General features: G+C 37.5%; 1 protein-coding gene across 1 annotated transcript in view; it reads left to right on the top strand.

Moving 5' to 3' along the window:
• The window catches only part of Cep97 (centrosomal protein 97kDa), a 220,207-nt gene that overhangs the window by 89,282 nt on the left and 117,897 nt on the right, over window positions 1-13,028 (top strand). Inside the window, exon 8 of the mRNA XM_090380233.1 lies at window positions 9,698-9,781. Within this exon, the coding sequence (XP_090236359.1) occupies window positions 9,698-9,781 (84 nt within the window). The remainder of the gene's footprint in view (window positions 1-9,697; window positions 9,782-13,028) is intronic.

A 13,028-nucleotide genomic window follows, 5' to 3' on the forward strand; every position in this document is an offset into this window, starting at 1 on the left:
AGTTGTTATGGGCCTATATTGAAGGACAGAGTGGATGCCCTCGAAGGATCTAAATTGAGGAGCCCATCAAGCTCTCAGCTGCCCACATCAATGCCAGAGCTTGCACTTGATCATCACCAAACACAATGGCAACCCCCAAGGCAGAATGCACTGGTCCCACAGGAACTAGTAGTTGTTGATGACTCTATTATCAGGGAAACAGGGAACATGGTATGTAAAAAGGATAGGTGGAACAGGACCAGGGTATGTCTGCCAGGGGCAAAGGTTGATAACGTTGTAGAGTGGATATCATCTTTTAACGACACAAAATGTGATATTGTTGTACACATTGACACTAATGATATTAAGAGTAGGAGACCGGCGGAATTACTTAACAAGTACAGGTCATTGTTGAAAAAAAGCCATGAATTAGGGTTGAATTTGAAAGTGACTGCAATTCTGTCCAGACATGACAGGAGGGAGAATTCGGCCCTGGAAAGATTGTGCAAGGTTCGAGGGGTAGAATTTTTTTCAGCCTGGTCTGTACTTGTTAACAGGAGAGACTGCTTCTACAGGGATGGGATACACTTAAATAGAAAGTGTGCAAGAATATTTGCTGATGCTATCGAGGCAGTATTAGGTGGTTCAGAAAACTGCTAGCTTGGGGGAATACAAGGACTAATAGATTAACAGCAGCCACTGGCAGAGGTGAAAGTGATTCTTGCACTGCTTCTATTGGAATGAGCAGCAGCCTGGAAAACAACATGCAGGGTACTTCAGAGATTGCTGGGAGTCATTGCGGTACAAGTAAACACATGGGTTGTGTTAGGGTAGCTAAGAATAGGAACAAGTGCATGTATACTTGCGTGTACACCAATGCTAGGAGTTTGGTAAATAAATTTGATTAATTTGAGGTATTGCTCAAACAAAGGCAGATATTGTTGGGATATCACAGAAGTGGTGTCACACAGATATAAGGAATGCAGAAATGGAATTTCGGGGGGTACAATGTGCACAGAAAGGATAGATAGCATAGGAAGGGAGGAGGGGTTATGCTATTAGTTAAGAAACACACAAAATCCAAGGAAGTGAAGCCAGTCGACATCGCTGGACTGTGCAGTGTTGAATCAGTTTGGTGTGACATAAGAATTGGGAGATCAAAATTGAGAGTGGGAGTGTGCTATAGGCCTAATGACTCTGATGAGTATAATAAGAAACTCTACAGGGAAATTAGAGTGTGCCAGTAAATCAGAGTGTCTTATAATGGGGAATTTTTATTTCCCAGATATTGACTGGAATTTGTGGGTTGGTCACTCATACAATTAGAAAGGCTTTTGTGGATTTATTGGATGATTGTTTTCTACATTAGCATGTTTGGGAGGCAACTAGAGGGAGTAATACTCTTGATCTGATTATAAGTAGTGATTCTTCGTGCATTAAGAATCTGCAGATAAAGGAACCACTAGGTGGCAGTGATCACAGTGTGCTGAAGTGGGATTTACTCAAAGAGCTAACTACCATCAGGGGTAAAGGGAAGGGTTTCTGCTTTCGTAAAGGCGACTGCGATGGTCTGAGACAGTATTTAAATTCTATACAGTGGGACCAACTGATGTTACCAAGAGCAAATTCAAAATGGGAAGCATTCAAAGAATTTATCTTGGAAGCTACAAGGCTTTACATACCAACTAAGAAATATTGTTCAAGGTTTAGGCCAAAATGGATGTCAGATGAACTAATGAGACATATGGCAGAGAAGAAAAATGCATGGGATACATATAAATTAATGGGTGACATGGAAGCCTATGATAGATATAAGCTGGTCTGTAACCAAGTCACAAAGGGGACTAGGCAGGCAAAGGCAGATTATGAGAAATCCTTGGCAAAGGATGCAAAGAAAAACAGAAAAGAGTTCTTTACCTATGTAAACTCTAGAAGGAAAGGGATGAATCAGATTGGTCCACTGGATATTGATGGTTCAACTGTTGATGATCCTGCTCAGGTGGCTAACAAACTAAATGAGTATTTTGCATCTACATTCACACATGGGGAGTTATTCAGGAATGGGAAAGGCAGAGGTGAAGTAAATTCTGGCGGTGAGCTAGATGATTTTGTAATAACTGAGAGTAAAGTGGAGGAGAAATTGTTGAAGATAAACACAAGAAAGGCACCTGGGGTGGATGGAATCTATCCAATTATATTAAAGGAGGAAGCAAAGGAAGTAAGCAAACCCTTAGCCATAATTATGAGAGCTTCTTTGGACTCAGGGGAGGTACTCATAGACTGGAGATGTGCAAATGTGACCCCCATTTCACAAAGGAGGATCAAAGGCTGACCCAAATAATTATAGACCTGTGGGTCGACCTGCTGTTCCAGGAAAATGAATGGAGGCACTGGTTAAAGAAGCACTGCAGGATCATCTAGACAAGACTTCAGTTATAGCTCGGACACAGCATGGTTTTGTTAAGGGAAAGTCTTGCCTGACCAATTTGATTGGATACTATGATGCAGTCACAAAAGAACTGGATACAGGGAATAACTTTGATATCATATATTTGGATCTTAGAAAGGCTTTTGATACTGTTGCACATGGAAGACTGCTGCACAAATTGGAGCAGTGTGGCACTGGAGGCAAATTGCTGCTATGGATAAAGGGATGGTTGATGGGGAGAAGATAGAGAGTGGTAATCAATGGACACTACTCATCGTGTACTAATGTTATTAGTGGAGTCCGTCAGGTTCAGTGTTGGGTCCATTACTGTTTTCTGTATTTATAAATAATATTGATAATGGTATATCAAGCTTAATGTCCAAGTGTGCAGATGATACAAAGGTTGGCAGGGTTGTTAAGGACGCTACTGATGCTATGCTGCTGCAACAGGATCTGGAAAGGTTGAGTAGATGGGCTGAGAGGTGGCAAACGAAGTTTAACATTGACAAATGTAAACTACTACATAAGGGAAACAGTAATCCCTGAGGAACGTATCAACTCTGTGGTACTACACTGACAATAGTAGAGAATGAAAAGGACCTGGGGGTAATTGTGTAGACAGATATGAAGTTCTCTGAGCAGTGCAGACGGGTGCAAGAGTAGCTCATGGTGTCTTATCAATGATATACAGGAATTTTTCTAGCAGGGATAAGGAGGTGATTATTCACTTGTATAAGGCAATGGTCAGACCACACCTTGAGTACTGTATACAGGTCCGGAAGCCTCATTTCAAGAAGGATGTAGAGCTGCTGGTACGAGTACAGAGAAGGGCAACAAGATTAGTGAATGGAACAAAGGGTTACTCTTACGAAGAAAGGCTTAAGTTTTGCAAATTACAGTGTCTGGAGACTAGGCACTGGCGAGGTGATCTGATAGAGGTATATAAAGCCTTGAATGGTTTGAGTATGCTCAATGCTGATAGGATTCTTCCTCTGAATAATCACCTGAGAGGGCATAAATTCAAATTGAGGAAAGACAGATGTAGGATAGATGTGCGGAAATTTGCCTTTATCCAGCGGGTAGTTGGTTGGTTTTTGGAACAGACTTCCATCCCTTGTTGTGGAAGTTGATAGCCTAAATAAATTTAAGGCTCAGCTGGACAGGTATTTCGATCGAACGGAGTGGTGAAGTCGAAGTTTTTTTTTATTTGGCTGATGCTGCATAAGCTTGCTTTCTTGCATCATATGCCTCTACTAATGCTAAAAGCATCCTTGGATTCAGAGAAGGTCCCTACATATTGAAGATTTGCAAAGCTTTTCCTATTCATAAAGGAGGGGGAAATCAAAGAGCAAAGTGAGTAATTACAGACTTGTAAGTTTGATTTCTGTTCCAGGGAGAATAATGGAGTCGGTGTTTAAAGAAGTAATGTTGGATCATCTTGAAAAGGAAATGGGAGAATTTGTCTGACCAATATTATTAGCTACTATGATGTAGTAAAAAAGGAACTGGATGCAAAAAATAATTCTGACATCACATACTTAGATTTCAGTAAAGCTTTTGGCACTGTTCCACATGAAAGATTGCTATAAAAATTAGAGGAGCACGGTATTAGGTGATGTTTTTGCTATGGATAAAGGGGTAGTTGAGTGGCAGAAGACTGTGATTGGAGTCTTGAAGTCTCCCAGTTAATCCGATCCCAGTAAATCAAGAGTCTGCTGTATCTTCATTCTTGTCTCCAGTTTATATCTTCAGTCTGATAATACTGCGCTCAGCATTCTCAAGACCTTTCTTCTCTCATTAATTCTTCTTGCAATCTCATCTTCAGATGAGCTGTCTATCTGCACAATAACTCCTAGATATTTGAACTGCTTCCATTCTTTATTGGTGTTCCATTAATATTCAGAATGTCCCCTGTTGAATTCATATAGCAGACCTATTGATGTTTTGAATTTTCTTGTTATTTCTAATCCAACTTTAATGCAGCAAGTGTTATTTTCATATATTTTTCTCATTATGTAAATCAGTGGTTGTCGTATTGACATTTTTTTCATGGCATTTCACGGCATATTTCTTGAGACACTGTCGGAAGCTTTTTCCAAGTCAATAAATGCTAATCCTATATCCTGTCCAGTAGCTTGGCATTCTTCCGTAATCTGCTTGTCTGTAAATAGATGGCCAATACAAGAACATCTGGCTGCAAATCCACACTGCTCCTCTGAAATCCTTATTTCTTTCTCTAGTTTAGTTTTTAGTATCCCATTAAAAAGCTTAGCAAATTGGATTAAAAACACAGATTCCTCTGTAATTTGAGCAATTTCTTCTATCTCCGTTCTTAAACTCAGAAGTGGTGTTCTTTATCATTTTGTGAATAAATTCTTCATCAGATTTCAAAAGATATTTATTCCCTTCCGTTTGTCTTGTAATTTTGATCATCCCAGATAAGTTGTGCTTTTGTGAATCAGTTAAGAATTGTATTTACAGTTATGTCATCTAGAGCCTTTTTTTAATATATGAACTGCATCAAGTTGGAATAAGGGGAGGGAACTCACCATGAGGAAAAGCTTTTTTAAATAAACTAGATAATTATTATTTGTAATAGCATGTTGGAGAAAATACTAGGTGTGAGAATATTCTTCACTTCATCATTATTCATGAATCAGATGACATAACAGGGCTTAAAGTACAGGAACCACTGTCAGGTAGTGATCATGCAATCATCAGTTGGAAGATGAAGAAAGATGTTGCAGTAGTTAAAGGTAAAGGCCCAGGTTTTAATATTGCAAGCGGAGGATACCAAAATAGATGAATATGGAGCTGGCTGGTAAAATTGAGCAGAAAAAGATAGTGGGATAGTTACATGGTGACGAAAAGTACTTGCAACAAGTAAAGTTAATCTGTAATAGTACCACAAATTAGTATTAAGGGTGACAAATGATACAAGAAAGCAAGCTCATACAGTATCAGCAAAAAAAAAACCCATTTCACCTATTCATCTTCAGTAGTTTGTCTAGTTCCTTGTTATTATTCAAGCTATCCACTTAAACAACATCAGACGAAAGTTTTTTCCAGCAATCAACCACCTGTGGCTAAAGCCAAACTTGCACACATCTATTCTGCACCCATTCTTCCTCAATTTGAAATTATGCTCCTTAAGAGGAAGAATTCTATCAGCATTGAGCTTGTTGAATCCATTCAAAGCCATAAACACTGCAATCAGATTGCCTCACATGTGCCTAGTCTCCAGACACTGCTGTTTGCAGAACTGAAGCCTTTCTTGATAAGAGCACCCTGTATTCTCTTCGCCAATCTATTCGTTGCCCTTCTCTGTACCTGCTCCAGCAGCTCCACATCCTTTCTAAACTGAGGTCTCTAGATCTGTATGCATTACTCAAGATGTGGCCTGTCCATTGCCTTATACAATGGCATAAACACCTTTAGCAAAAACACCTCTTCCTCTAGCAAAATTCCTAAATATCATTGACACAACTCCATGTGCTGTCCTGGCAGCCTTTCTGCACTGCTCAGAGAATTTCATATCTGACTGCACAATTATCCCCTGGTCTGTTTCATTCTCCACTACCCTGATTAATGTACCACATAATTGGTATGTTAATCTGGGATTACTGCTACCCATATGCAGTACTTTATATTTGTTGATGTTAAAACTCAATTGCCATTTCTCAGCCCAACTGCCTAATTTTTCTAGATCTTGTTGTAGTAACATACCATCATTACTGCCATTAATTACCCAGCCGACCATCATGTCATCTGCAAACTTAGACATACCTTCATCGATATCATTAATATCATCGATATTAATGATAAATATAGAAAACAATAATGAGCCCAGCATTGAACCTAGGGGAGCTCTGCTGATAACATTAGTCCAAGAAGAGCAGTGCCCATTGATAACAACTCTGTCTTATCCCACTCAACCAACTTGCCTTTGATGCCACACTGCTCCAATACATATGGCAGTCTTTTATGTGCAACAGTATCAAAAGTTTCTTTGAAATTTAAGTATATGATGTCAAAATTATTTTTTGCACTCAATTTCTTTGTTATGTGTTATAGTGTCCATTAGATTGGTCAGGCAAGATCGCTCCTTAACAAATCCATGCTGTGACTACTGTATAAATGCACTCATGTCTAGATGGTATACTTGTTTATCCATTGACTATTATTTTCCCTGCAACAGAAGTTAAGCTAACAAGTCTGTAATTTCTCATGTCACTTTTTGATCCCTCTTTGTGAATTGGGGATACATTCACACATCTCCATTCCTCACCTGAATCCAAAGATGCTCTCATAATTATGACTAAAGGTTTACTTATCTCCTTTGCTGCCTCCCTCAATATAATTGGATAGATCCCATCCACCCCATGTGCCTTTCTTTGTTTAACTTCAGCAGTTTCTCTTCCACATTCCTTTCAGTTATTCAAAATCATTTATCTCCCTGTTACAATTTAATAAACTTCTGGCATCCCCTTCCCTAAAAAATGTGTGAATGTAGATGCAAAATACCTATTCAGTTTGTGAGCAAACTGAGCAGGGTCATCAACAGTTAACCCATTGACATGAAATGGCACAATGAGATTCAACTCCTTCCTTCTACTCTTAATATAAGAAAAGAATTGCTGATTTTCTTGGCTTTCTTTGCCAGAGACTTCTCGTAATCTGCATTGGCTTGGTAAATCTCATTTGTGACTTGATTGCAGACTAGTTGATACCATAGGTTTCTGTAGCACCTGATAATTTATATGCATCCCATGCATTTTCTTTTCTGCCATGCAACTCAACAGTTCATCTGACATCCATTTAGGTCTAAGCCTTGAACTGAATTTCTTAGCTGGTATGAAAAGCCTAGTAGTTTCTATGATTAATTACTTCCCTGAATGCTTCCAATTTAGAATATGATGTTGGTAAAATCATTAGTTGGTTCCACTGTACAGAATTTAAAAACAGTCTGAGACCACTGTAGTCTTCTTTACTAAAGAAAAAACCCTTCTCTTTACTCTTGATGGCAGTTACGGTTACCTCTTTAAGTAAATACTACATCAGTACACTGTGATTGCTGCTACCTAGTGATTCTTTAATTTGCAGGTTAGGTAGGCCAAGGTTACATATAAGAAATCATTGCCTAATAGAGTAAAGAATAACAAAGAGGAAAGTGAATTAGATCTGAATCTAAGTCTTATATAATCCAGCTGATGTTTCAGATGAATTGAATAGGTACTTTGTATATGTCTTTACTGATGAAAGACCTTTTGTTCTGAGAAGAGGCTGTGCCAATGAAGCTGAGTGAAATTAGTGATTTTGAAATTACAGATGACTGTTTATTAGAAAAACTTTCAAGCCTTAATGCAAGTAAGGTTCCTGGAGTTGACATATATCCAGTAATTTTGAGGGAGGTGTCTACAGAGTATATTGAATCATTGAGGTTAATTATGAGGGCATTTTTGGACTTGGAAGAGATTCCTTTGAATTGGAGAAGTGCCAACATATTGCTAATACCTAAAGGCGATTCAAAGAGTGAAGATAGTAACTACAGACTGGTTAGTCTGACTTCAGAGGGAGGGAAAATCTTAGGATAATGATAAAGAGTGAAATTCAGGGACATTTAGAAAGAAATGACATTCTAAAGAATACACAAATACTTCTGTTAAGGAAAATCATGTTTGTGTGCATACTGTCCAGTGGCCTTTGTCAGGTGATCTCTGTACAGTATGCATGACATTTTTAGGTATTGGGAATGGTGATAATGCTGATATAAAAGCTCACTTAAAGTGAGTAAAACATAAGAAAAATGTGACCACTGCAGGCACTCAAAACCATGTAGTCTTCTTAAGTCTGGAATTCAAAATACCACCCCTCATTACATGAAAAGGCCTAAGTAATAATTCTGTTTCATACTGAGTGAGAGCTGGTGCCTGGTCACAGTAGCTTGCAGACTTAATTCTTCAGTATTCCACTGAAGAAATAAAATAAAGCATTGCCAGTCTGAAAATTTGTCAAACTGCATCATATTGCCATTTTCTGAAGGAATTAGTGAATTTACAGAAGGCTTGGGCTATTGAGATGTGGAGTATTGATATCAATACTCCACATCATGACAATGCAGGGCTGCATATACCTGAATGCAACCCAAGCGACCATTAAGGATTTAGAATGGGAACTTATGGATCATTCTTTTGGAAACACAATTGGTTATGTTGTTATTATTATTATTAGCATATGGTGCAGGGAAGCCCGAGGCTTATTCTGCACCAGCCAAAAAAAAAAAAAAAAAAATTCTGAATTACCCTGAGAGAGAGATCAAGAATCAGAAGTAGAAGGGAATAACCAAGAAAGAGAAGAAAGATGATATCCAGCTCAGGACCCTGGGTGTGCCAAGCCCATACTCACCAGATATGAGCCCCTGGAGTTTGGTGCATTTAAACAACAGGTTGGTGGCAAACATTTTTCTGAAAATGCAGTGGTTAAGCAGCAGGTTTTTAGAGAAGGGAATCACCAATAAAGCAGTGGGACTAATGTATAAATGATTTCGGTGATTATACTAAAAAAAAAAAAAAAAAAAAACTTTTTAGTCCAGTTTCTTGCTTGATTCTTTTTCTCCTTTACTTTATGACTTACTGCCTGACTCTACTTTGTAAAATGTATTTTGATATTTATGTTCCTAACATTTACTTGTATAAAACATTATAATTGTCTGGAATGTGTTATCTTAATACAGATAATTCATTGATAATTTTACTTGAAACAAAAATAAAATTATATATCTATTTGTGCACTGTTTTGTGAAATAATATTAGGTCATCTTAATTTGAAATATTGGATGTCCTAGAAAAGTTAGGAAGGTAGAACTTTTTATAACTTGGTCCTGGAAATGTCCCAATTTTTCTTCTTTTGGATTCATCTTGCACTATTTTCATCTATAGAATTTTTTTACCTGATTTTCATCCCTGAAAATATGGTCACCCTACTCTATACTCTTAACTGTAGTGTAAATAAACCAATTTCCATTATAAAAAATTAAGTTCCTCTTTTATTATTGAAGTGCAAGAGAATTCCAGATTCCTGTTAAAAATCATAATTGCATTTGTGCATATAATCAAAAAGATATGTCCCACTGTTTATTCTTTCATAATTTTATTTTTACCCTTTTCTGTAAACATAACATAAAAAAAATAATTTTTGATGAAGATCAGCATAGAAAATCGCATTATAATGAATTCATACATTACTCAGACTAGTTGTGCTTTCTGCTCTTTCTTTAACACTGCTTCCCAGAGGTTTTGATTTTCGGCCATTTATTGTTAACTGGTGTTTAGGTATTAGATTGCTAGATGGATTTGTTGTTACACAGAAAGAAAGGTAAGTCTTAGTTGAATCACAACCATTGTTTAGCTGCAGACTTTCCCTTAGATTATTTTTATAGATATCTTGGTATGCATTTTTGCAGTAGTTCCATTAAGACAAACCACATTTGAAGAATAGTGGACTATAATTCTTAAATGAAGTAAAAATTTCATAATGCTAGATCTTTTTTCATATTAGATTATACAAAAAATCCTGTTATAAAGGTTACACAAGAAATTTTTATTATTATTCTCCCCTATCTTTTTATATAATTAATGCCATCTGAATAAATTTACATTCTCCACAATAAAAGTTTTCCTCTCAGGAATTTGATGATATGAAAGCATTACACAGTTCGAATGTAATAAAATGCAAATAGAGATTGCAGAACCCTGGCATTCACCCTTGGAGGTTAGTTATTAGATGGCAGTTAATATATAGTGTTCCTTGGTTAATTTATGGATTAAATAATCAAATAAATTTTGATTATTTAAGTTTTTCTCATTTATATCACTTCATTAATTTTTTTTTTTTTTTTTACATTACAATACTAAAGCAGCCATTTTATACAACTTGGCAAGAGAAGCAATTATTCAGTTAAGTAATTTCATAATTAAAAATTAAATAATTTAATTCTGTTTAATATATTAGAAACTCGATTCCTTATTAAGATCTTTAGAATGTCATATTCTTAAGTTCAGGCCACACCTTGAGTACTGTATACAGGTCTGGAAGACTCATTTCAAGAAGAATGTAGAGCTGCTGGAATGAGTACAGAGAAGGGCAACAAGATTAGTGAATGGAACAAAGGGTTGCTCTTACGAAGAAAGGCGTAAGTTTTGCAAATTACAGTGTCTGGAGACTAGGCACCGACGAGATGATCTGATAGAGGTGTATAAAGCCTTGAATGGTTTGAGCATGCTCAATGCCGATGGGATTTTTCCTCTTGCTCAGAATAATCACCTGAGAGGGCATAAATTCAAATTGAGGAAAGATAGATGTAGGATAAGGATAAATGTGTGGAAATTTGGCTTTAGCCAGCGGGTAGTTGGTTGGTGGAACAGACTTCCATCCCTTGTTGTGGAAGTTGATAGCCTAAACAAATTTAAGGCTCAACTGGACAGGTATTTCGAATGAATGGAGGGGTGAAATGGAAGTGGTTTTTTTTTTTTCTTTTGGCTGATGCTGCATAAGCTTGCTTTCTTGCATCATATGCCTCTACTAATGCTAATGCCAAAGAATTTTAGAATAGCTTAAGCACTGTTTAATAGATTCTGATCTTAGTATAACTAAGTAATTCTTGGGATTCAGGATGTCGCATTATAAATGTTATAGTAGATACCAGCTACACAGTATAAAAACAGGAATTTATTAAAAAATAAAAAAAAAAACCAGGAAACAATACCATCATTACACACCAGGTTTGTTCCTCTTCATTTATTTGCACATTTTCCTGTCCAACATGGCCTAATTGATTAAGCCAACTTTTTTTTTTTCACCCTGCTGAAATAATATTAGGTTGACCTAAATTAATTAGGACGATCTAATATTTCACACTTGATTTTCCTGGGCCTTTATATTCCATCCATGATCAGATGGATATGTAAATGATAGAATCTCTTTTCATAGGCCCTGGGTGCCAAGTGTTCCGTGACCAAGCGATTTATGTGTGTTCCTCAAAATGTTATCCCCAAAGAGCCTTCAAGTGATAGATTATATTTTGTTTCAACAACTGTTTTCTTTATTTATTAATTAGTGTAGCTCTTTCGCACTATAAGAAGTAGGTGAAGGCCCAGAAAGGAAAGTTAACTTTCTGTTTCTATTTCTAATAGTACTAACTAACTAACTAACTTAGCCGCTTGGTCACCTCGTGGCACTACTCCTGTCTTTCTGTGGCGGGATTGGAAACCTGGGTGGTAAAACCAACCCCCAGGGTCAAAAGGAGCAAAACATGGACTGTGGCAATTTTCCACTGATTAGGACTGCAAATTCAAATCCATTGGATTTGCACCCGATAATGAGTAATCCAACCCAAAGAGACTGAGAACGGATGCTCCCCGAATGGAAAACTCAAGTTTTCTCATTCTGCATTCCCTAACTAACCAGTCGTTAGGTAATCTATCACCATTCCTCATTCAAAAATGTCTTGAGAGCATTGCTGGCTCCCCTAAAATGGTACGACGACTGAAATCTGGCGACCTGCTTGGTGAGACCACCAACTCCAAACACTCTGAGTCTCTACTCAGACTCACCTCATTTAGTGAAGTTCCAGTTAAGGTGTCCCCACATGCCACACTTAATTCATCCAAAGGTGTTGTTTCTGAATGAGACTTCGTGAATGTCTCAGAAGAAGAAATTGTTCAGGAACTGCAGGATCAGAAAGTCACACAGGCAAAATGAATTATGATGAAAAAAGATGGCAGACTCCCTCCTTCATCAGTAAAAGTAGGGTATTTGCATTGTCGCATTCGTCCATATATTCTGAACCCAATAAGATGTGTCAGAAATTCTGAACTAAAGTGTCAGAAATTCGGACACTCACAAACAGTCTGTCGAGGTGACCCCGTATGTCCTAACTTTGGTTCAAAAGATCATTCCCAGGCTGACTGTAATGCCCAGGCTCTGCTCTACCCCAATTGTAAAGGCAACCATCCAGCCGTTTCTAAAAATTGTGAACAATGGAAATATGAGAAAAAAATCCAGAAATATAAAATAGAAAAGAAAGTTTCATTCCCAGAAGCAAGAAAAGCAAGTTCAACTAATGACAATTAGATGCACGTATGCTGAAGTCTCTAAAAAGTTTCAATCAGTGACGGTCCAGACTGATAGATCAATTCCTCCAAATATCTTTATTTCGGAATAGGCTCGTTCCCTGCTCAGCTCTGTACGTCAACCCTCAAAGCAACAGATTTCAAGCAGAGCTAACAACACACCAGTGCCGATACCACCTTCTGCTGATGCAGCTTCTGTAAGATCCGTCCAAGCACATAACGTAGATTCTAATCGAAAACAGACACTTAACTCCTCCCTTATGGATACTAATGAAATTTCCAGTCAAGGTGGTACCAAAACCAATCTGGAGATCCATCCAGAGGATGAAATAGACAAGACATGTTTTCTCAAAAAGAGATGAGATGAGATTAAAATTGACCGTGTCAGACTTCCAAAAAGCAGTTAGATTCAGTTCCTTCATCTAAATTGAAACAATGAACAACGTTGTCCAGTGGAATTTTAGAGGCTTTAGAAGTAATATTGATGACAT

This window comes from Mastigoproctus giganteus, chromosome 8, assembly GCF_048544385.1.
Source record: "Mastigoproctus giganteus isolate SK-2022 chromosome 8, ASM4854438v1, whole genome shotgun sequence".
Lineage (NCBI taxonomy): Eukaryota > Metazoa > Arthropoda > Arachnida > Uropygi > Thelyphonidae > Mastigoproctus > Mastigoproctus giganteus.